This window comes from Arvicanthis niloticus, chromosome 23 (assembly GCF_011762505.2).
Source record: "Arvicanthis niloticus isolate mArvNil1 chromosome 23, mArvNil1.pat.X, whole genome shotgun sequence".
Taxonomy (NCBI): domain Eukaryota; kingdom Metazoa; phylum Chordata; class Mammalia; order Rodentia; family Muridae; genus Arvicanthis; species Arvicanthis niloticus.
The window spans coordinates 2129346-2154617 of record NC_133430.1 but is presented as its reverse complement, the minus strand read 5'-3'; the positions used below and the strand labels follow the sequence as shown (position 1 = coordinate 2154617).

The following is a 25272-nucleotide window of genomic DNA, read 5'->3' as shown; positions in this document are numbered from 1 at the left end:
GTATAAATTATATACAAGTCTTAAGATAAAGGAGGTTACATGTTGCTACCTATCACCATTCTTGACTCTCCAATGGTCTAGCTATAAAATACCCCTAACTACCCTTCTATGCATTTTAATATAGACCTGGACCTCAATTAGTCAAAGCCTCAATCTGTTCTGAAAACAAATCCCATCTGGAGGAGATATATGCATGTTTCCTGGTCTGGAATTAGGTATCAGGCAGTGTGCCAGAACTTAAGGCACATATCATCATGATTGAAACTACCAACTGGAAAGATGACATACGGGTTCTGTAGGGGATTTAGAAATGATTGACAGCCCCTCTCACTTCCCAGGTACTTCCAGTATATGCATGGGGAAGTTTCCTCGTGACTCCATGACACACTGAGCTACTGTCCACTGGGAACAAATACATTTTCCAATTATACCAGGTCAAAAGTGTCTCTGCCTATACCATAAGAGTTCGTTAGCACCATGGCTACTTACAGGCACAACCTGTGTCGATCTCTTTTGTGTTTTGGCTCAACTACTTCCCATTAAAGCTTATACTAGGTTTTACTTGATCAGCAAGCAGTATATGAAAGCACTTGATCCAGAATGTTCTCACTCTGGCCTTCACCCTCTCTGGGGATTCTCTAAGATCTTTGACAAGTTGCTCCATGGTTGGGGAAGAGAGGGAAATACTACCTTGTTGGATGTTACATGACTTTTTAGAAAAGTTGTAACTTTTCTAATGTAAGTTTGTAACTTACACTAATATGTTTTTTTTTTTCTTCCTAACTAATCCACTTGCCTTTGGCCCATTTTCATTCACTGACTTGAATAAATACTTTATACATGAAGGCTACAAAATGTTGTAGTATTGGTTACATATAGTTTTCCCCTAGTTTGTCTCCTGCTTATTTATTTTTATGAGTAGAAACTATTTCTCCTACTCCTCTTCATTTTAAAATGTATCTTTAAGATAGGAAAGCCTTTCCACTCCCAAAGCCAGATAGACACTCGACATTATTGTCTTTTAAATTTCTTCTGGAATTGCCTTTTGCATTTAGGTCTTTTAACATTTCTCTGACTTATTTTTTTATAATGTAAAAGTCAGATTTCTTAAATACCTACCACATGTATAAGTTTATGTATTGTTAGTATAAAAACATTTATTACTTTGGAGAAATCGAATTTCCCTTAACAAATTTTCCAAGTTAAATATTTTTACTATAAATTGGATGGATGCTTTTTCTTGTAAGCCTCATTTCCATATATACTAAATTAAGATTTAGATATCTGTGATTTCTTCCAGCTCTAAAACCATCCTTCCCCATACATACACATACAAATTTAGGAGCAACTACACATTGGAGTATTGAATTCTTTGGGAGGGGGATGATGCCATTTAATAATGGCAATCAATTCATTGTTTGGGAAGCTTCCAGTAGCTTTTATTTTTTTTCCCCCTGGTTTAATTGAGTATGCCTCTCATTGCCAAGAATCATTCTGTTCTTTAATGTTTTAAAAATAGCTAGAACTTTTAAAAATTTATTGTCAAATTGGTGTTGCTATGAGATGGATGGATGGCTTGTTTGGCCTAGCCGTCTAGAACTTGTCTGTCTTAGGTTATTAAAGCCACATTTTTAGGTCAAGTTATTAAATATTTGGAATTGTTTTTCTGGGTTCAGTATGTCCTGAAGAAGACAGAGTTCTGGAATTCCTAAATCTTGACACATACTGTGTCTTAATGGCATTGAACTCTTGTAAATACCAAGCAAGTGGTCTGGTTATTGCTGTCAGCCCAGTTGCTTTACAAGCTGCTCCACATCACCACCCCAAACACTGTTTTTCTAAAATACGAATCATCTAGATCCCCAACACATCACACTCTCTTATGAAGAAGTTACTCTGTGAGCATCTTCTAAGTTCTATTTGAATTTTGATCCCCAGTATTGGTCACTAGGCATTTGTTAGTGTGTGGGACTGGTAGAGAAAGCAACTGTGGGTGATATGAAATGTTTCCCAAGTTCAAACACTACATCAGATCGGTGAAAATTCAAAAGTATATCAGCGCTAGGATTGCAGTTGATTGGAGATTTCATGCTTTGAATAAAAAGTTTGCTGTCTTCTACTTGGGCGGTGGCTCAGTTGACAGACACTTGGGGCACAAGCCTGGATGTCAGTTACTTGTCTGTTGCTGTGATAGAACACCCTGACAAAGGCAACTTTAGGAAGATAGGGTTTATTTTTGTCTCACAATTCCAAAAGGGTTACAGTCCATCACGAGGGGAAGGCATGGCTGCAGGAGTGCAAGATCAATCTATGACATTTTATCAGCACACAGAAGGCAGCAAGTGAGAAGGAAGTGGGACCAAGATAAATAAATAAAACCTTAAAGCCTACCTGCAGTGACAGTACTTCTCCAGCCAGCCCCCAGCTCCCGAAGGTTCCTTAACCTTCCAGAGCCAAACCACCAGCTGGAGACCAGGTGTTCCTTCAACACTTGAACACATGGGACACATTTTTCATTCAAACCACAGCTGGTGACCTCAGTTCAATCCTAGAATCCACAGAAAGGCTGAGAGAGAGAACCCATTCTACAGAGTTGTTCTTGAACCCAGACACATGAACCTTATGTACAATGTATATAAAACATGCTATTTGTCTTTTTTTTTTTTTTTTTTTTTTTTGTAATCTTAAGGTTTCCTGCTTTATGAATCAGCATGGACCCGGACAGCAGAAAAGTCAGGGAACCTCATTCCCCCACATTCTGCAATTGTAGATAAGGCTTTGCAAGTGTTGATCATTGGCAGAACAGACACAGCAGTGATAGTTACTTTTAATTTGTATGCAAGGATTTTAGCCTTTGAGGCTTCTCAGGAAGAGAGGCCTTTTCATCTGCATTGTCTTGTAAAGCCATTTCTTGTTAGTCCATTTGTTTTCCTTCTCTCCATACCTGTCTCCAACTTAGAAAAAGATCGAGGAGATATTCCTCACACTTCCCAGTTTATCTCTGCCTTGTTTGAGCCCTTCCTCCTCTTTCATACCTCCTGGTTTGGGTTTGCTCACTCACTTGCTTCCGAGAGGACTCTAGCACTGTGTCATTGCATTTATCATTCTTATGATTAATTTTAACAGCAACTTTGTGTAGTTGCACCTTTGTGCCCAGAATGGCCCATTGTTTTAGTTACTTTTCTTCCAGACATGTTTCTAACTGTGAAGTGGCAGTGTCTGAGATGGGTATTATACACGTCTCTAAGAACACCCAGGAATGTACAAAATACACACACAGACACACACACACAGACACACACACACACACACACACACACAAAACATGAGTGTTTACTTAAGATGCCTCCTATCTCCTCACGCCCATTCCATGCAATCTGGCCGTTGCTATGGAAACGAGGAATTTTTCATTTCATAACTTGCATAAATACTGAGGCTGCCCTTTCCTGCAGTTTTGCCTTCTCTAAAGCTAACATCCATGGTGTGTGCATACACACAGAACAAATCCTTACCCACACATGGCCACGGCAAGCACAGTATTTACACACACACACACAAAGAGTAACAGAGTTAATGGCCTTGATACCTTTCCAGTTTTAACATACTTTTAGATTACTTTTCTCCTGTAAGTTTGAAGGATGCTTCTGCTGGGTCTGACCAAGGGGGAAACTATATTTTTAAAATAACTTAAGTTTTCTAATTAGTTCTTCACTCAATTAGGAGGCATTATCAAGGGCTTCTGGGTCTCAAACTCTTTATAGGGGAAATTTGGATGGAGAAGCCAAAACCATTGGGACTGGTGAGAGTTGATCATTTAATACTATGCTGAAAATTCATACCATCATCCTGTTACTCAGATTTCATGGGCTGCTGAGAATTCCTCCAAACCTATGGTGACAGTTACATCTACAACCAGATTGCAGAAAGTTTTTCCTAGTCATAAGTGTAGGGGTTTTTTTCCCCCATCTGTGGGGTTCTAGTGAAGTGTCCATATTGATATTTTCCCTTGGAATATCTTTACACACACACACACACACACACACACACACAGAGAGAGAGAGAGAGAGAGAGAGAGAGAGAGAGAGAGAGAGAGAGAGAGAGTGTTGCAAACTCTTGAAAGTTTTTGTGACATTTATAGTTGTCCCTTTTATAAAACCTCCATAGAAACCAGATAGATTTATTCATTAATTTGCCTTCTTAAAAATAGCTTGGTTAGAAATGAATTATATTTTTGCATTCTCTAAGGATACATGAAGACAGTGGTAGAAATAAAGGGTTGTTTTCATTACTGATCGTCTCACAGTTACAAACCCCAGCAGGAAGGAATCCAGAGAATATTGTCTGGACTTAGTGTGTGGTGTGGGTTGAATTGAGTTCCCATGTTGCGAGTATTGACAGATATGAAGTTCTTCTTCACAGATCTTGGTTTTCCAGGGTTTTAATGTTCCTTCTTCCTCTGTGTTGGATACACTTAAGGACCTAGTTTGGATCTGAAGTTCCTCTCTTTCCTCTATATTACTTTCAAATAGGCCTCTATTAAGTCATGCTTTTCTCTCTCTCTCTCTCTCTCTCTCTCTCTCTCTCTCTCTCTCTCTCTCTCTCTCTCTCTGTGTCTGTGTGTGTGTGTGTGTGTGTGCACTTGCGTCCAAACACATAAAATGCAGTGCGCTCACTTGGCCTTTGACATGTTCTTTGAAGGGATGTGTGGCAAGATGCTGAAAAGCTTTAGCTCTCTGTACACAGGTAGCTCAGAGAGCCATGGTGACTCTAGCAACTGTAGGTGAGACGAGTCCTGTTTGCTCCTGCTAGGCTCTTTGCTGCCCACACTTAGATCACACTGAACCTAAGGATGTTCACTGTCCCTGACAAGTTGACAGTCCACCTCTCTCCCCTTCTAAGAGGCGGGGCTTGTAAGCATTAGCAAACTTACATTTAAAAAATGGAAGAGTTGTCCATCTCTCTTTTTGTTAGAGTTTTGATTGTAGAAGTGAGTGCTCCTTAGCCTTAGTTGGGGGTTGAGGGATACTGCAGATTGCTAGAGAGAAACACCTGTGCTTTCCAAGCCTGCTGGCCCAGCTCAGCACTCACAGTCTCTGCTAACAGAGGGTGGATTGGGTAGTTGGTGTTGGGCCTCCCTTTCCTCCTAGCTTAGTGAGCTATGGAATTAACTCCTGGGGTGTTTGTCAGTGGCTCCTGTTGTACCACAGGGAGCTGCTCCCACTGCAGCAAGGTAAGCTTATTTGTTGTGTTTCCTTAAAAGTGCGATGGTATTCCTGTATGTGTAGAGGTGGATAAAATTATAGCAAGACCCAGAAAGAGTTTAGTAACACTTAGGTCTTTTTGGTTTTTCAAGACAGGGTCCCTCTTTGTAGTCCTGGTTGTCCTAGAACTTGCTCTGTAGACCAGGCTGGCTTTGAACTTAGAGAGGCACTTGCTGTGCTTTAGAGTAGTGGGATTAAAGGCATGCACTACCTCTGCCTGGCTACCACTTAGATCTTAATATACTGGAATGGCATGTTGTTCCTACATAGTTTGTGTGTTTTTCATTTTTGTTTGTTTTACTCTTGCTGTTGACTTTCCCTGTGACCAGCACTTAGCTTCAACTTTTACATACATATTATCCCACTCAATGCAAGAAAACTAATACTCAAACAGATCTAACAACTTGAGCCAAGCCAGCCTGCCAGTAAGTGGTAAATCTAGGATCAGAACCCAGAAATAATCCACTTTTGCTTTGATGGCGTTGACATAATTTGATTGAGGAAATACTTCTTTGAAGAAATGTCAACCTTTATGTGACCAATAATTGATCATTATCCATGAAATAGGCAGAGATGGGGCGTGCTTTTGGTGTAGGTTTGGTGAGAAAGGCTATGGTAAGGTGTGTGGCTCTAGTCCCTGCTGACTAAAAGGTGGTTGGGTGAGGCTATGGTATGTCCTTGCATACATTACCTTCTAGTGCCTTTAAATCCACTGAGGGGGTACTGTCTTCATATTTCCGGGGATGCCTTGGAGTTCAGGAAGTATAGTCTTTGGTTCTATATTAAAACATGCCCTGTCAGCCCCAATCCCCTCAGCTGGCTGTCTGCCCTGTGAGCCTGGCTTTTCTCTGAAGACCTGCCTGAGTGACACATAGTTCAAAACACCTCAGAGTCAGGTCCAGTTTGGTGTCTACTCTGGAAAAGCTTTCCTGTCACTTGGACTCTGGTTGGGTCTGACTAGTCAGCCTTAGTTCCTAGACACAGTTGGAGAATAGCTTGACCTTCTGTTCCGAGGGCTTCTAACCTGACCTTCTCTCAATCCATACTCCGCTCTCCGGACTTGGTTTCTCTGGGACTAACCCCCTGCTCATGGCCTTGTCTAGCCCTCCGCCCTTCAGCTTGAGCCTGTGACTGGGTAATAACACCCATTCAACTCAACTATGGCTCAAAGATGACATAGAAAACTAAGCATACCCCGTTTTGTGCAGCTAATATCTGCACAGAACTGGCTCCACCATTGCTGCTGTTTTCTACCCTGCATCCCCATTCCCAAATCTGGCCATCAACCAAGAACTTCTATATTGAGACAAGAGGGCCTGCTGGGAAGTACTTAACAACACTTAAGCTTCTATGATGAAAACAAAAAAACAATAACACCTGTGTGATTGAGTAACGCTTCTCAGATGCCACATGGGAGCCGAGCGTGAAGCAAGCTGTAGGAGCTGAATGAGGTAATTAATGTCGGTATTAGACAAGAATTAACACAGGCATGTAGGAGTTGGAAACTTTAGCCTACCTACTCCAAAGCTTCCGGGTCTTCCGGTGGCTTTCTTGACATCGGGAATGGATACGGTGACCCTTATAGGGCACTCGGAGTTGATAAATTAACGGCATCTCTGGAGACTGAGGTGTGGAACGTGCAGTTGTTTGGTCTCCGCTTACACACTCCCTCCACTGCACCTTCGCTGGGTGTAAGTAGTGAGTCCTGACCCCTGTGGACCCGGCCACCTGCATTCTCTTGCTCTGAATGGAACCAGGTCCCTGGGGAGCATGGGACAGGAAGAGGCAAAGCTCAGATGCTGCAGCCCATTCTGCTCAGACCCCACCAAGGCTGCCGATTATTTACATCTCTGGCTCCAGTTTGATCTAGTATTCACATAGCTATGCAGCCCTTTCAGCTGAGGCAGTTAATTCTTCTTATTATGCCGTGATCGTGGCATTATCTTTGCATGGTTTCCTCAAATCTGCCCAGACTCCTGTAAACGGTTCCTTCATTAATGCTCTCAAACCTACTGGGGTTTTGTTGTTGTTGTTGTTGCTTTTTTGTTCATTTGTTTGTTTTTGTTTTTCTACTACTTCCTTTTCGGCAGTGTCCAAGATGTTCTGTCAAGCTGATGAAGCTTATTGAAACAGCCTCATGATGAAAAGACAGAGACACTGTGCTTCCAGAAGTTACTGTTTATCATGCCCCGCCCCCATGCCCCGCCTCCCATGCCCCGCCCCCATCTAACCCACAAGTTTTAGACTTCTTAGGCACCTTGTTTTATATGACAACTCTAAGAGGTAACAAGACATACTGCAGCTCTTCCTGAGCAGCTGCCAGCTGCCGCTCCTGTTATATGTATTGGCTTTCTGTTCGGCTAAGATCCACAATGCATTCGTGTTTGCTGTCACATCTACGGAAGTCACATGGTTCCCGGGATCCATGCATTTGGGGATGATGCATTCAGTTTAACCCACTAGGGCTTTAGCCTGAGTTATGAATTTAACACGAGTCATGTAAAAATGAAGAGCTGATTATCATTGATTAATTATTCTTCTTGTGCTAGAGCAAACTGTGCGAAGACGATTTTCTTGGGGTTTGTTTCGGTTTGAGTTCTGGTTCTCCTAACAGCTCACCTGGACAAGTCTGCACCTTCTTTCTCAGACTTTCACGTTCCTTTTCTGCCCTCACACCCCCATCTATTCTTTCTCTTCCTCTCTCTCTCTCTTCCTGTCTCTGTGTTTCTCTCCCCCCTCTTCCTCTCACTCTCTGTGTCTCTCTCTCTGTATCTCTTTTTCTCTGTGTGTGTCTCTGTCTTTGTATCTCACTGTCTCTCTTCTTCTCTCTCTCCCCCTCTCTTCCTCTCTCTGCCTTTCTTTTTCCCCTCTTCCTGTTTCCTCCTCTCCCCCCTCTCTCTTCCTCTCTTTCTGTGTCTCTATCTCTGTATCTTTCTGTCTCTCTTCCTCTCTTTCTGTGTCTCTCTCTCTCTCTCTCTCTCTCTCTCTCTCTCTCTCTCTCTCTCTCTCTCTCTCTCTTCCTCCCTCCCTCCCCCACCCCCATGTGGTGCTGGGATGAACCCAGGATTGACTCACAGGCAGGCAGGCACTAGGGCAGCCCCACACATAACCTTTGTTTTGATGACGGCTGTCTTTCACCAGTATTTCAGCAGTATTTTCTCTTCATCTCCTTTTAAAAATCTGATTTCCATGAAGGGGAAAAAAGTGAATCACAAGATAAGTTGTCAGCAAAATCAGCGGAGTTTAGTTCAGATAGAGCTCTCCTTAGTCTGAGGAGGCTTCTGTTTTGTTTAACCCCAACCCCTAAGGACTGTAGTTGTCTGGTACCCATATTTACAGTACCAAAACAGATGCGGGCCTTGGTGTTTTGCTAAGCTATGTGCAAACGCCCAGTATGAGATGGGAGAGATGTCTCCCTGCTAAGTCAGGTATCTCCTTCCTCGTTTAGAGAGCAGCACTGAGATCCTCTGGGAGAAGAGTGGAGACAGATGAATTATGTAAACCTTCGGCCCTGGAAAGGATGACGAACTGCCTCTTCTCCATCCAGATGTCTCTAGGTGTTCTCCAGTCTTGCTCACAGGCTCCAACTCAGCTTGAGAGCTGTCTCACTGCATCTGTTTGTACAGCCTGACACTGAGCCACCTCAGCCTCTTTTATCTTGCCACCCACAGGTGGAAAATAACCTGCAGCATGTAGTTAGTAAGCCAGCACTCCCTCTCTCACAGTGCTCAGAAGCTCTGTGTGGAAACAACACACTGACATTGGTTTTCCTACTCTGATCTGTCTCAGATATCCTGGGAGTCCAAGCTAGCCTCACAAGACATGTTTCTCAGGACTCAGGCCAGACAGAACACTGTGTCCACAGGGTCATGGATGCACTGTTAGTTTTGTTTATTGTTTTTCACAGTCCTGGGGAGGGGATTGAACCCATGACCCTGTCCATACTAGACAAGCAACCACTGAGCGACAGCACTAACCTTTCTTCTCTCTCTCTCTCTCTCTCTCTCTCTCGATAAAGTTTACAAAGCAACATTAACTATTTAAAATTGTACAATGCCTGCCCAGTTCTTGGATCTCTGGGGGCAAGGCAGTTTTTGTATCCTCTGCCTTTGTCAGACTTGAACTTCTTGGCTCTGGGTCCAATTCAGCCCCTGCTGAGTGTGAGGCTTTTTCTGTTTGGGCCCCTGCCTCAGCTTCTACAGTCACCTCCCCATGCTGTGGCTTGAGCTTTGCCTGACAGCAGTTGGCTGGATTCTGAACTCACACCGTATTAAGAACTTGTCCACCCTCCTGTTCTCTTGAACTGTAACCTGTAAGATGGTTTTCCCAAACCAGCAGGCCACTCAAATGTAAATACTGTCTTGGCAATTTTGAACATCCATAAGGCCTCGACTCACCTGTCGCTCGACTCACCAAGCAGACTGCCCTGCTTTGGCCCTTAGGTAAATCAAGCTCCTGTGGGCTCTCAGAATAGAGCACCAACTGTCTCAGAGTTCTCTATGGTTTGACCAAAGGCACTAGAGTACATGGAGCCTGTCTGTGTTTAATATCAGCTTCATCATCTTTCTGCTTTGTGTTCCAGCCTGATCAGGTGACATTTCCTCCCTGTGTTTCAGCCTCTTCCTGTATAAACTGGTTTTTCATAGTGTTCACTTTATAGGACAACTCTTTTTTGTTTTATTTTATATTTTATTTACATTTCAGATGCCATCCCCTTTCCCCATTTCCCTTCCCTAGAAAACCCCTATCCCATGCCCCCTTTTTATAGGACAACTCTAATGATCCTGTGATATGATGCACACTCAACCTCTGGCTTTGCCAGCCAAACAGTAACCCCTCAATACATGTCAGTTGTCACATATGTTTATCTGTCCGCCATGGCTGTCTCTTCCTTGTTGTCCCATTCCTCCTGGGTTTAGTTCTCGAATCCAGCAATGCCATCTCATTAGTTCGGGTTGCCCCAACTGCTGTGTCACCATTAGCATCTTGTGACTTAGTAACTGCATGATGTTTCACACACATCAAAAGACTATCATAAATTATCTTGAAAAGTGACTGAGTCCAGGGTTGTCTGTCACTGGTCTCTATACAAGTCTCAAGTGGGGTCACTCTGAGCTGGTAAATAACACCTAATCTGTCATGATCCTCAGGTTAGCCTGTCTATCTGAGTGCCTCATTTCAGCAAATGGTAGTCAAGGTAGCACAGTGACTGCTGTTATCTACCACCAGGGTAGCCTGGTGCCCTCCATCCCCGCCTTCTGGAAAGTGTCTCCTGCCATGTTTCACTTTAAAATCCACATCTGTCCATTCATCCTTTTTATTCATAAGACTATTTAGTAACTGTTCACTGAGTGAGTGAGGCATGTCAAGATCCAACAGGTTGTTGGGGAGGGGGTGCAAAATGCAAGTTCTACTGCAGGAAAGTTAATAGTTTGTGAAAGACAGGAAACTATCAGCATGGAGGGAGGGAGGGAAGGAGGGAGGAAAGGAGGGAGGGAGAGAGAGAGAAAGAGAGAGAGAGAGAGAGAGAGAGAGAGAGAGGTGTTCGTGTGGTTCATAGGGTCACACAGGGCCACCAAATAAGACTAACGGTCAAGGTCCTGGCTTTCTGGAGGAGAGATGAGTCAGGCTATGGCTACGTGACAGAAGGGGTGCACAGAAAGCTGTTGGTTGTAAAAAATGTGCTTGTAAGTTAGTACTGTGATTGTCGTGTCAGGAGCTGGAAGGAGAGCAGCTGACACCAGTGCTCATCCTGTGACTTCCTGGTGCTGATGCTGTCAGCTTAGGGAACTTCGAACAGTTCCCATCTGAAAGACTTTCTCAGGCTGTCCCACACCAATATGATTTTAGAGCCATCATGAGAGGGGAAATCTAGTTAGGGGAGAATGAAGTATAAGCAGAAGGTTAGGAATACAAAGGGTTCATAACAGAGCCCACCATTAGACCCGATCACGGCCCCACCTGCTTGTTTTGTTGTTCACATGACATAGACCTAAGGGACGATACCGTTTAATGCTTGCCTTACTGGTACTGAGATACCTAATGTCTTAAGCATTAGTTGCAAAGGAGCTTCATATGCTAACCCCAGCACATGTGGAATGGGTAGCTTGAACACTTCAGTTCAAACATGTTCTGTCATGCTCAGTGCAGGAGGAAAGGTCTGAGAGGCGGGTGCATGAGAGCCTCACAGTAAGGTGACCTTGATGCATATGAGGGAGCTGGGGTCCCGCCTCTTTTCCTTGCTTGTGGATCTGCATGCTCAGTACATCCTTATCAAGTGAATATCATGTGCCTGACTCTGACCCATTCTTTAGAAAAAGGACAGAAGGCACAGTCCCTGTCCTTGGAATGTCATCATTTAGTGAAGAAGAAACAGAACGTAGGTAACCAGAGGTCATTCAGTCAGATGATGGGCGTTGGATGTTTTTGGACATCTCATCTGAATGAGAGAGTTAATATCAGGAGAATTTTCAAAGAAGCCAAACCTCCTTAGATGAGATGATAAGTCTGAATTTCTGCTTGTGAGATGGTTTGTGTCTTTATCTCAGGACACAGTCAGAAGGTTCTTGGGTTTCAAAGCCCACATCTGAGCCCCCAGGTAAGGGCTCTTACAAAGCATGCACTCACAGGGCACCAGAGATCTGCTGTGCCCGGAGAGGCCAGGGCTGCTTACAAGAGCACCTGGAAAGGGAACTAGGAATAGTGGAAACAATCAAGCTAAGGGCCACAGCCCTTCCAACAGGCTAAGAAATGCATTTATCACCACTTTTTCTTGGTCATACTGTAATGTATGAAAATGCAAATATATCTAGAAACTTGGCTCAAGTAAAATTAAGGTCTGCTAAACTGTGAACACCAGTTTTCCTTGAAAAAAAATATATGTATATATATGTATATATATGTATATATGTATATATGTGTGTATATATGTATATATGTATATATATGTATGTATATATGTATGTATATGTATGTATATATGTGTATATATATATGTATATATATGTATGTATATATGTATATATGTGTGTATATATATATATTCATTCTGAAAATACAAATACAATTGTCCATGTAAATAAATGGGGTGAAAAGTACATGTAGAGGCACAAGAGGCTGAGCTTGATTGTGGAAGTTAATCTAGATCATCTGAAGGTTGTTGTTCGGTTGTGTGTCCAGAATTAAAACTTGGGATAGCAATAGCAGTATAGTCAAACTGGATAAATTCATCAATGTTGTTCATCCAGAGAATGCATCAGGCACGAATGGAGGTGGGGAGGGACTTAGGAGCCCTCACCTGTTTTCTTCCTCCTGAAGGCTCTTTGCAGGAGCTCATAAGCCTCAGCACTCCAGTTCCTCTCTTACCACACAGGCTCCCCCGCTGTCAGCAGAGGACTACTTATGACTTGCCTTTGTGCTTCCTCCCCTTCTACTGTCTCCAGTAATGTGCCCATGAGCAGAACTGTGAGGAGTCCACTTGGCCACTTGCTAGAGCTCCTTGTGCCATCCCTGAAGTGGGAATGAGAGCTGGTCTCTGCAGACTGAAGTGTGTGTTAGGGGGTGAGGCCTTTCCCGAAGATATGCACACTGCATAGAAAAGAACATGGCACCTCCTAGAACTTAAGCCATCCATACTCTCATCCCACCTCCCAAAGGCATTCCTTGCTCAGAGTCTATGCCACTGGCTTGGTCCTCTGGTCCTTACTCCAGGATGTTGTCCCATTTTCCTTGAAGGATTCATTGTCTGCCTTCTGCCTTCCCATCATGAGCCCCATGTCCCTCTATCACTGACAGGAATGCCTGACACTTAACACCTTAGCAATAGGTGCTTTCTCTCCAAAACTCCATTGTCATCTCCTTTATCACTCCAATACTAGGGCAGCATGAGACCTTGTTACCTCATCAGTACCATCCAATCAGAGACCACCTCCAGGATCACACCTGCAAGTGACTGAGTTAGGTATATTGCTGTTGTGTCATGAAGTCTTGAGACTTCATGCTCTAGAAGGGGATCCTGGGGAAAGAGTTACAGGAAGGTACTCTGAGGATTTGACCTTGATCCCAAGGAAGTGAGGCTTTGCTCTGGATTACTGTCTAGAAACTAGGGTAATTCTGTGACTAAGTCTTATCCTCCCAACAGAGAATGCAGGCTAGGACAAAGAAAGAGCAAGCAGGTAGCAGACAGGCTTAGGGAGATTGTGTGGGTTGAACAGTATCTTTTCTTCCTTTGCATGTAATAACTAAATGGCTGCATTTTTGGTTTGATTCATTATGACTATATAGTGACCTTGTCTGCTGTTGATTCCCTACAAAATCATAGAACAGAACATCAAGATCTAGCTGTAAGTGCCAGCTCAGCTCACATGTGTCAGGGTCTAATGTCATGGGTTGGGGGAGCACAGTGCTTTTTCTTTCTACTCTCACTCAGGTGTCAAGACAGAATACTTTTGTGACCAGATGTGGGGTGAGGTCCCCTAATAACAAGAAAAATGTTCAGTTCTGTAGTGATCTAAGCTCAACTACCTATAATTCAACTGTATATGACACACTGTCTACAAGGGAGCAGCATCAGATCCTACAGGCTGAGCACTGGGCCCCAACTTTTGGTGCCAATCACAAGCTTCGGGCTATTTTATCCATGTCTGATCTATTGGCTATGCATTAGACCCACTCCTTTGGTTCCATTGATTTTCTAAAGTGGCTACAGAACCCAGAAAATATGTTTACCAGTTTATTGTAAAGAATATTTTAAAGGACACAAACGAACAGCAAAGGCATATGTCCCATGTACAACTGCTTTCTGTGCAGCTGGGTTGCCACTGCCTTCTGGACAGGTGGATGAACCCTCACTCACTTTCCCAGAAGCCCTTGAACTTGGTCCTTCAAGGGTTTTATTGGTTACATCTTTATGTATGCATAATTAATTATTAAAGGTCATTGGGCATTGGTGACCGCTAAAACCTTTACAGGTGAAGACAGGGGCAGTGAGCCTTCTGAGCAGGTGGTTGGTTTCCTTAGCAACCCAGCCTCCTGTAGTGGGGTTATTTGGTGACATTCCCACCCCCCTGTGACCTCATTAACATAAATTCCAGTAGGTGAGTGAAAAGGGATTTGTTTTTAAGCAGAAGAAGTAGCCTTCTTCCTTTGTAATTCTGGACCTGTTCAAGCTGCTAAGTAGAGATGTTTTTAGTGGGCTAACCACTTAGGAAGTTGTCAGCATTGTAGACACTGTAAATCTGGAACCTAGGTCCCAACCCAAAGTACAGGTGCCACTCAGGGGGCCCTTGTCTCTCCCCTAAGTCTTCACTACTCAGATCTGTTCATATTTGAGCCTTTGCTCCCTTGAATGAAGCCTATGTTGGCCCATGTGGTTGATGGTCAGCAGCCCTCAGTTTTCATAGTTGATCTGCCCCTTCCTCCATAGCCAGACAGACACTCTGTGATGAAGGGCTATTTTCCTAATGTGCTTGATCCATGGGCCCTCTCCCCACCTGAGCTTCTGATGTCTCCCTGTGTGTCCCTTACTCTGGATGGGCTTCATTAGTCACTCATTTCCTTTAAGGCTCCTGAGCACTTAGAGCAGAAGGTCATAAAACCACAAATTTCTTTCTGGCCTCAGCAGTTCACAAAGCTGCTGGGCAGTCTTTCTCTTCAGAACTGTCTTATTCCCTGCTGCATCCCTGAGGCCACTTTTCCAATAACACCTTCTTTAGGCTACCAACCTCACCAGACACCCTTCTCCAGAGGCTGCCTCAGTAACAGTGCACTAAGAAAGAAACCACTGCACATAATCTCTCCAGCTTGTTTCTGCTTCACTGAGCCTGCGGACTCTATCTGAGAGGAAGAAGTCTCTCTGTAGCCTGATCCTGCATTTGTGTTCTGTGTTCCTACTTGGCCAGGCCCACAGGCTCTTCAAGGGCCCCAGCCCTACACATTGAAAGTCTCAGCTTGTTCTTCCACATCACCTTCCTCCTTCCCTTAACACGATTCCCTCCTTCCCCTTCCTTCCTTCCTTCCTTCTTTCCTTTCTCCTTTCTTCCCTTCCTCCCTCCTTCTGACCTCCCTCTCTCCTCTTCCCCTCCCTCCCTTTTTCCTCCCACCCTCTCTCTTCCTTCCTTCCTCCTTCCTTCCTTCTTTCTTCCCTCCCCCACTCTTTTTTCCCTCCCCCTTCCTTCCCTTTCTCCCTCCCTCCTTCCCTCCTTCCTTTCTCCCTCCCTTCCTTTCTCCTCTGCCTTCTCCTTCACCTGTGGACTAAATGCAAAGCCTCAGAGCTGTCTCTACCATTAAGCTGTATCCCAGGCCCCTTTTCAAAGTTTCAGTCAGCATTTTGGTCCTCAATCCAGGTTGGCTTGAACATGTGATCTTCCTGCCTCAGCTTCCAGAACACCTGGGCTGTGGCTCCTTCTTCTTACCTCTTGCCCCAAAGTGATGCCAGCAGATCTTTTCTTAGGCTTGTCAGTTTGAACGTCAGGGTGGCAAGCTCTTCCCTGGACCTCCTGACATGATTCTGCTTCTTTTTCCAGCTCCTCCTGGCTCTGGTCCTCATCATCTCTGCATACTTTCCCAGAGACTGTTACTATCAGTCTTCATCTTACTGTGTTGTTCCCATTAAATCTCATTTCATAATTTCCACACTTGTCTGTTCCCCCTTCACTTTATCAGCTGCCAAGATCTGAATTATTAACAAACTTGTCTCTATCCTTGGCCTTTGTGCAGAAAACTGTGTTTTCCTTCTAACTGCCTGGCAAATAGCTACAGTACTCCGTCCTGTCAATACTCAAACATTAGCAGTTTGATCTGAATATTCCTCTGTAGATCCTCGTCCTGTTTAACAGTGTGCTCAGTCTCTTAGGCCACTTATCTTTGCCCACCAAACCCAGTGGGTTCCACTTTCCTTGTCCCCTGCACTTAGCATCACCTTAGGGTGTGACCAAGCTGTGCTTCTGTTTTCATGGTACCAGTTAACTTAGTTCCCAGCAGAGCTTATCTTCTTCATCTGTGCTTGCTACTTAGTGTCCAGCAGGGTGTCCTACCCAAAGGAGGCCCTCTTAGTTCGCTACATAATGACTGTCAATTACAAGTTTTTTTTTGGGGGGGGGGTTTGGAGACAGGGTTTCTCTGTGTAGTCCTGGCTGTCCTGGAACTCACTCTGTAGACCAGGCTGGCCTTGAACTCTGAAATCCGCCTGCCTCTGCCTCCCAAGTGCTGGGATTAAAGGTGTGTGGCACCACCGCCCAGTTAGTTTTAATGCTTCTATTTCAAGGATGATCTGTCATTGAATATAATTTCAACCAATTAGTTCAAATACTTAATTTTACCCTAGCAATTACCGAAATAAAAATTTCATACCCCAACCTCAATGGTGCTGTTTCCTCTTTTTTGGGAAGAGGAATTGGGGACAGATGCCCAGATGCAGGTGCATTAATTTAGCCCTCGTCATAGATGGCTATAACACAGAATTCTCGTGTTTTCGCAGCACGAAATTTCGATAATTTACATCTTCCCTTTCTCATTGATTTTTTCTGCTTCTCCTCTCCTTTATTTTTAACAGGTTCCAAATGGAACCTATTACAGTGGCATAAGATGCTATTGATAGTATATCAATCCGACTCAGCTATTCTCCTGCCCAGTAAAGTATGACTGCTGTGTGCACAGCCATGTCATACATATCACTTACACAGACATTAGAGAAGCCCTGCCCATCCATATGTATGTGTGCAGCCTGCAGAAGTTAATAATGCCATATATCACATGCACATAGGATGTAAAACCTACTTCAGAATGACAGTGGCTCATATAAGATGAATATTGGCTTACGATTAGAGGGAGCCGGGGAAAGACTTTGTCTCCTCACAGCTGTTCTTTCAAATAATAGAATTATTTGTCCGCGATTCCACGTGCCTCGTCCCAGCTTTCTTCTGCCTCCCTCCCCAATTTATGCCATGTATATAATGGCCCTCTCTCCATCCACTTTAGTTCACTTCAGCCACATGGATAACAAAAGAACTGCTTTGGGGGAAATGAAAAGATAGCAATTACACATTGGTATTCATGTTACAGGAGTCACACTGGCCTCCTTGGGGAGGTGAACAATGAATCTCCAGCATTAATTGCCACAGACACCATGTGTCTGACCTTGCTGAAACATAATACATCAGTTCTACATAGCAAAATTATTCGTCAGTAAGATATTTAAAAAGAATGAACATACAGTTGTACGGCTGTTTTTCAGGATGACCAATATTGTTTGTTTTAAGAAAAATCCAGGAGGATTTACATTTTCTTAGAAATTAGGAGTTGAAGACACAGTCTTATTTTCTGTGGGTGATTTGCTGATATTGGTGCCTTTCTAGTCTTTTAAGAGGAGAATAAATACATTGATTAGTGATGGGCCTATAGAAGTAATTATATGGCACATGATAAGGCACCTTTCATCCACACAGCAGGGCAGGGTAACCGTCTCTGTGTCTGCACCTAGTTACAGGTAGGGTCCTGTCAGCAGAACCATACTTAGCACAGGGTTCCTTGCAAAGAGTTGACATCATCTTTCAGAGGAAGCTATCAACTCTTCTTACTCAAATCTTGGGTTTTGTTTTGTTTTGTTTTTTTCCCCAAGTCATCAGCAATATAGAAGATAGACTTTATTATCTGCCTTTTAATGTTCTTTTACAGACTCTGGCTGTCCTCCTATGGCTGGGTGCTGTACATTGGGAGAGTTTTATAGCAAATGCCCTGAAAGTTTATATCCATGGCTTAGACTTGGGTCCATACTGCTGGGTCAGCAGGGACTGTCCCCTGACTGAGCCAGGTCAGACAGACACACTGGCTCTGCACTGTGGAAGCTGTGTGTGCAGAACTGCATGATAGTTAAGCTTCTCGACTCTTTTAAAAGGGACAGAGATGAAGAGAGTCAGTCAGTGGCCCGTGACGTCAGAACTTCAGCCGGGATGAGATTCTAACTCTAAAAAGATGGATCTAAAAAGAGATCCATTTTTGCTTGTATTCTGGTAAAACAAGTACCTAGTAAATTTGAAAGTCCAGCTAAACTGTGTGTGTGGGGTGGGGGGGTTGGGGGATGGACACATTTGGGGGAGGTAGAGGAAGGTCGACCATAATGATCCAGTGAGTAGCCATTTGCCCATAGTTTAAAGCAAGTCTTTACTCATTATCTTAGTATTTAATAGTAGGTATGCTGTAATTTTCAAGTCAGGTAAAGACAACAGTACAAATGCAGTTAGTATGCTGAACATTTTGAAACTTTAAAGTTCTAGTCTCTAAATCCAGTTGTTCCTGGAGGTAGGTTTAAAAGTAAAATCTTCAAATCCTAATCACACACACACACACACACACACACACACACACACACGCCTTAAAGACATAGAATGCTAAAGCAACGAGTGTGTGTGTGTGTGTGTGTGTGTGTGTGTGTGTTTCCAGAGACCTTGACTCTAGATTCTGTACTATTAGATGCCCCACCCCCCCACCCCGACCACACTCCTAATTTATTCCAGCTCTTTAAAGAAATGAGGTGAAGCTAGTTGGCTTCTTTTTAATTTTCTCTTCCCCTTTTCTTCTCTCATCCATCACTCTGATCTACAATTAAAGCAAGATGATGAAGTGACGATGGTTCAGGTTAAAGAGCAAGGCCAGAGTGTGCTGGTGCTGAAGAAAGTAGCAAGCTGTGGCCCAGCCCCCACCACGGGGAGTACAGAGAGCGACGCGAGGTGAGAGTCCCCACAGCCCAGGCACGCTCAGGTTTCCTTCCTTAGCTGCTTCTCTTCCCAGCTCCCTCTCACTCACTCGCTCGCTCTGCTGCCTGCTCTACCCTCCCTCCTCCTCCCTCTTTTCACTCCGCCTCTCCAGCATTCTAGCTGACTGCAGAGCTCTCAGCAGCCAGATGGACTCAGTTCCCAGTGAAAGGACAAGGATGGCAAGATCTTTTAGCCTTTAGGGGATGCCTTTGTTAGGCACCGTTCACAATGGGCAGCTCCCGCCTGCGGGTCTTTGACCCCCCTCTAGAGAGGAAAGATTCCGCGGCGCTCTCAGAGCGCCAGCTGCCCTTGCCTACCTTCGATGTGCCTTATTTCAAATACATCGACGAAGAAGATGAGGACGATGAATGGAGCAGCCGCTCACAGTCTTCCACGGAGGATGACTCAGTGGACTCTCTGCTCTCTGACAGATATGTGGTGGTGTCTGGGACCCCGGAGAAAATCTTGGAGCACCTTTTGAATGACTTGCACCTGGCAGAGGTTCAGCACAAAGAAACAGGTAAGCCGGGTGTGGGAGGTTGGGGGCTGGGGAGGGGTCCCCTGCCTCCAAAGCAGCAGCAGCAGCTGATGCCCTGTCAGTATACCCAGGAGCAAAGCTCCCACTGTTTGAGAAATCAGGATGGGCTGGGAAAGCATATGCTTTGTGTGGCTCTCCTTATGCCCGTGCTGTTTGTTTCAATCCAGTAAATGGACACATGTAGTTCTTGAACAGCTGCTTGGGAAGTAGCTGTAGAAAGAAAATGAGGTGAGGGTAGATGTGTGTACTTGGTAATTTTTTGTCAAATCTCACCTTAAAGCCACTTGGCAAGAAGCCAGTATTCAATAGCCCCTGTGCTGTGAAAAGCAGCACAAGGCGAGGGGGCCATGAGGGGTTTTCACCTGGGCTGTAGGAAATGCTGAATGAGTCCTGAGAGTGGCTTCCCTGCCCAAATGCAAACAATTTGCAACCCAGCAGTGGCAACAGCAACTTCTGCCCCTTTCCAAGTGCTTACAAACTGCTTGCCCAGCATAAGGATTGGAGTGCCCCATGTGATACAGCTTCTCTGACCAGAGATCAAAGCCTTATTGCCCAGATGTCTTACCATCTGACTTTCAGCTTTGCACGCCTTTGGAAACACTGTTACTTTCTGTATGGTTGATTTACTGGTCATGTCTTTTCTCACAGAGTGCTTGCTTCTAGTAACCAGCGTTTGCCATCTGTTTCAGCCTAGAGCAGTTATCCCCGTGAACAGACTTATGTCAGTAGCCTGAAGTTTGCAACTTTATGACTACCATATACTTTTTTTGCTGCTGCAAGCAACACCTGTGACCCCCACATTGTGCAGTGTGTTGCTTGCATCCAGAGAAGGCAGCTGTAGGTTGTATTCACAACTGCTTAGATTTTACTACACAGGGGAGACTGAAACACCAGCTCAGGAGCAAGTTTCCTAGTGTCTCGGTAGTTCTGCCTAACTCAGGGATGTTTGGCTCTGTACTGCTTTACAAAGGACAGTAAGAGAAACAATGATGTGTGAAATATGTGAATAGGTTTATAAAAAAAAGCTGTATGACCAAACCATGAGACTTATGATATCATTGTTTAATTTTAAAAGTTCAAATACTTTATCTTGCATACAATTGGGAGAGAATCAGTCATTGCTTACACACACAAAATAAGCTATTCTCAATAAAATAAAAGTATCATTGTGGCATTCATTTGGTTATTTTGTATATCTGCAAATTCACACTTTGTGCTTTTGAGCAATGTCCCAGTGTTCTGCCTACCGAAGTAATCATGAGATTGGTTCCCATGTACTAACTAGTGTGACAGCAAGCAAACTGTCAGTCACAGAAAAGTCAGGATTCCTTAGGCATGGTGGAGCAGTGAATGGGTGGAATGATTTGTGGTTTTTAACATCCTAAGCAACAGAAATTATTTAATAGCAATTTGTTTGCTTTCCCCCCTTCTCTCAAACTTCACTCAGACTGCATTTTCCCTTCGTTAAGCCTCTTGTGCTTCTGGAGATCAAACCCAGGGCCTCCAACAAGCTAGGAGTGCCCCACTGCTCAGATACACTTGCAGCCCAGGGACTCCCTAACAGACTCATTATTTGACATTGGAAATGACCTGTCATCTTCATGTCTCTAAGTTGCCTCCTGTTTGCAGTGGGACATTCATCTTATGTAGTGACTTTTATTTCTGTTTTCTTCTCACTAATACTGACTATAGGGTCAGATATGCCACTTCAGGCAAACACACAAAAAGCAAAAAGGACCAGGATTCACTGGACAGACTGTCTAGCCCCAACATAAGTGGTTCATGAGGGATCCTGTCTGAGACAACCTCATCTGAGGTCCTGGTCATTTATTTGGAGTTTGAGTGACGGACTCATGGACACATATATTTTCTCAGAGTTCTGTAAAGGCATTTAAAAAGAATATATACAGTAGTAACTTTTCTTCTCATTGGAGGAGAATTCTATGAAAACAGTAACTCTGAAGAACTTGTTTGCTGTGTGCAAAGAAGAAAATCTTATGGGGAAGTGGCGTGGCTCTTTAAGACTTAAAGGAAAGAGCTGCCATGTGTTCTTTTGTTGGTAGGTTTTAAAGATATTAAGTACATAGATTCAAATAGAAGAAAAGTGGTTGTAGTTTGTTCTAGCTTGAATACTAAACAAATTGGATTTCTAACATGGTGGTAGAGGTCCCTAGTCATTGACAGGGGTGAGTGACACCTGGGCCAGGTTGGCAGAGCCTTATTTTAGAGACTCATGTGTATACAAGCCTAATGAAGATGCAGAAGCCATTTGGGGAAACAGAGGGAATGGGAAGGGGCCCACAGTAAAAGCATACAGCAGCATTTGAGAGTCTCTCTTAGTAAGATGAAGCCATACGGCATTCATCTCATGGGTGAGTCCCATGGTGCCATATGTAACCCTTACACATGGCCCCAGTGGCACAGAGGAGGAAAGGAAACATAGAAAGAAGGAATGGAAATCTCTGGAAGCCTGGGTGAGCTGTTTTGACATTCCTTCATTCGTGTGCCCACCAGAAGCTGGAAGAACCACCAGACAAGAGACGTTTCACACGTTTCTCACAGAAGACGCTTGTGGAAATGTGTGTACAAGTCCCGGCAGAGAAGGCTCCAGTGGTCACATGGGACAGATTGGCTTGATTACCCACTGGTGTTAACGTTGAAATGGAAGAAGTTGAATGTAACAGAATAGAAAAGAGAATGCCGAGGCTCGGAGAGAAGAAGGCTTTCATTTCTCCTGCTACTTGAATCGAGAATAGGGTAGAAACAATTCAACCATTCATGCGGTATTCTGTCGCCAAATCAAGCTGAGTTAGAAATCATAATTTTAGAGATGTTTAAAGGCAACCTAGTTAGGATTTTTTTTCTAAATAGTCTGATCCCAGTACAATCACCAGAGTGATTCTGTGAACCTGGGTATCTTTCCTTTATGATGACACCAGACATAGGAGTCACCCAGGGATGTGTGTGGGATGGACGGACAGATGCTTAGTTTTTATACTTTTTTCAAAGAGGAATGGAAGATGCTGCTAGGGACAGGCAAACCTTTAAGCACTAGAGTCTTCCTTTGCGTCAGCTTTGAAGTCATCAATCTATGGTGAATGCCCTTCTGTTTACGGGTTCATAATAACACACCCAAATAGCAAGTAGCAGTAAAATCCATTGAAATATAATTTTTAACAGTGTTTTTTTTTTTTTTCATGTACTTCATTCTTTTAAATAGAAGAGAAAAAGGAGAGTGGGGTGAGCGGCCATTTATTTGTGAAGGCGAGAAGTGACTGAAGCTGTTTTCAAACATTTTCTTTTCTTTCACGGTTCAGGTTCTGACTTGTAACATTCAGAAATGTTAGAGGAAAAAAAAAAAATCCAGCAGTTTCTGTAGCTCTACCTTTTATCTGCCCAGAAATAGGACAGACATCACTGGGCATTCCCAGCCTGGGAATTGAAAGGGAAAAAAGAAAAGACTAGGAGCTATGAATGGAGGGTCTGTGGGGAGGGGAGGACAGGTGTGAGCCCAGGCTGCCCTGCTGCCCCACTGTGCACAGGGGTGCTGTTTCTACTTAACCCTTTTTATCCTGCAGAGAATGAAGTATTTCAGGCCTGCAGGTGCCTCTGCAGAAACTGATTTCTATTTCAAAGCAAGGGAGAAACTGCCTGATGGGTTACCTCCTATTTCCTTATTTTTACTTCCTAATTCCTTACCCGCCCTTTTGAGCAAAATGCACTTATGGTGGCAGGTTCTCAGGAGAAGCTAGTGAGCTGAGCAGGCTAATAGGAGAGGGAAGGCCTCCCTGGTTCTCATTAGGCCTGACCTGGTTTCTTTTAAGCTATAGTTGCTTTTTCCCCTTTAGTTTCATGGGCTGTCATTCTGTGTGTTCAGTTTACACCTCTGTATAGTATGTATTATATACTATATGTAGGCTGGACTGTTACAGTAAATCTCCAACCTCAATAAACCTGTGCAAACACACACAACTCAGTTACAATATTTACAAGCTGCACACCTAGATTAGGCAGATATACTGCACCTCTCTATTCCCCAGCTATGAGATCCCTCGATACTTGTGGCTTCTCCAGGCCAGGTGGTTCTGCTCCATCTTCCTTCCACCTCCTCTTCCTCAGTTCCCCTCTTTCCCCACTCTCTAAAACCTCCAGCCCCACCTTCCCCTTCCACTGTCCAATCACATGCTCTAGCCCTTATTTGACCAGTTAAAATGGGGAGAAGCTTCACATGAAATCACCTGAGTGTGTGATTCGTGGGGCAGCCCCTCTTGAGGAGGCAGAATTAACAATCAGAATACAAGCAGAACCAGGGCAACCAGCAACATCCTCACCATGATCATCACGTGTTCCTCCGTACTGATGGATGATTGGCTTTAAGCAGCACGTGGTAGGGAAAGCCTGTGAGTTCTTGGTGGCAAACCCAGGGTAGAAGTTCTCAACCTGTGGGTCAATACCCGCCTTGGGGATGGAATGATCCTTTTGAAGGGGTCACCTAGGACCATCGGGAAACACAGCTTTTTGCATTATGATTCATAGCAATAGAAAAATTACATTTATGAAATAGAAAATATTTTTATGGTTGGGGTCACCACAACATGAGGAACTGTATTAATGGGTCTTAGGAAAGTTGGGAATCATTGGCCTACGGGCTTTGTTGGGTGTTACACTGACAGAAGACACAGCCCTTGTTTTCCGTTAAGTTTTTATCAACTTCCCTGCCAGCACTAAGTTTATAGTAACCTTGAAATGTGATTTTTATAAGGGATTGAAAAAATGCTGGTTGGAAAGATAGAACAGTTTTGTTGAGCTTCTTTTTTGCTGAGCTTGCCTTCCTCATCCAGGTCACCAGGCCAGTGGTAAGCTTAACACAGACCCTGTTACAGATAAACTGTCTGAGGGTAGATAGAGAAGATTTTAGATACTGTAAGTCTTCCCATGATTTTATGATTTAATGATGATGATTTGATATGTTCATGAACTTATTTTAATATTGTTGTTTTCTTTGTAGTTTATATCATTTTTGTTTTGTTTGTTCTGTTGTTTGTTTTGTTTTTTCTTTCTGAAGATTGAACACAGGACATTGTGCATTTTAGGCAAACACACAACTTCTAAGCCACCTCCACCAATCCCTAGCCTTTTTTTTTTTTTTTCTTTTGCAATGCCATATGAAAAACTGACCATTGTAGTTTGTCTGTTCATGAGCCTCAGTGAAGCTTAAACAAATGCCAGTGCTCAGCCTTGTGATTCAGTGGCTGGAGTTGGGGATTCCATCTTACCTAGGCCTTAACTGGCCCCAGGCTATGGTAAGAGGTGGCTAGGTTTGCAGGTTTCTAAAGTAGAACACTGACTGGTTCTGTCCCACTGCCATTATGTTGAGAACCTTTTGAACCTTCTAGGTCTTAAATACTTGCCTGTAAGAGTGAAGGCCATGTTCCCTTTCTTCAACCTTTAGCTTCCCCTGTCCAGGGCTTGGTGTCTAGCCTCGTGACCTTGGACCTCCGCCTTTGAAGTCTGGCATGTTCCAAATGAACAGTTTTAAGCTGCACTGCCAGGCCTTCCTTCCACTAGAGAAAACATCATACTTAGAGCGAACATGAGAGCTGGACACCCGGTGTTTGGCTTCTCACTCTTGTGACAATGGGGATATGTGATAATAGACTGAACAACATTGATTTGGATTTTCACAAAGGTCCTTACACAACAAAAACCTCTGGATGGCCAT

General features: G+C 43.8%; 1 protein-coding gene across 1 annotated transcript in view; it reads left to right on the top strand.

Moving 5' to 3' along the window:
- The window catches only part of Rapgef5 (Rap guanine nucleotide exchange factor 5), a 236612-nt gene that overhangs the window by 138756 nt on the left and 72584 nt on the right, over positions 1-25272 (top strand). The window contains exons 10-11 of the mRNA XM_076920935.1: positions 18867-18985; positions 19444-19532. Coding sequence (XP_076777050.1) covers positions 18867-18985; positions 19444-19532 — 208 coding nt within the window. The remainder of the gene's footprint in view (positions 1-18866; positions 18986-19443; positions 19533-25272) is intronic.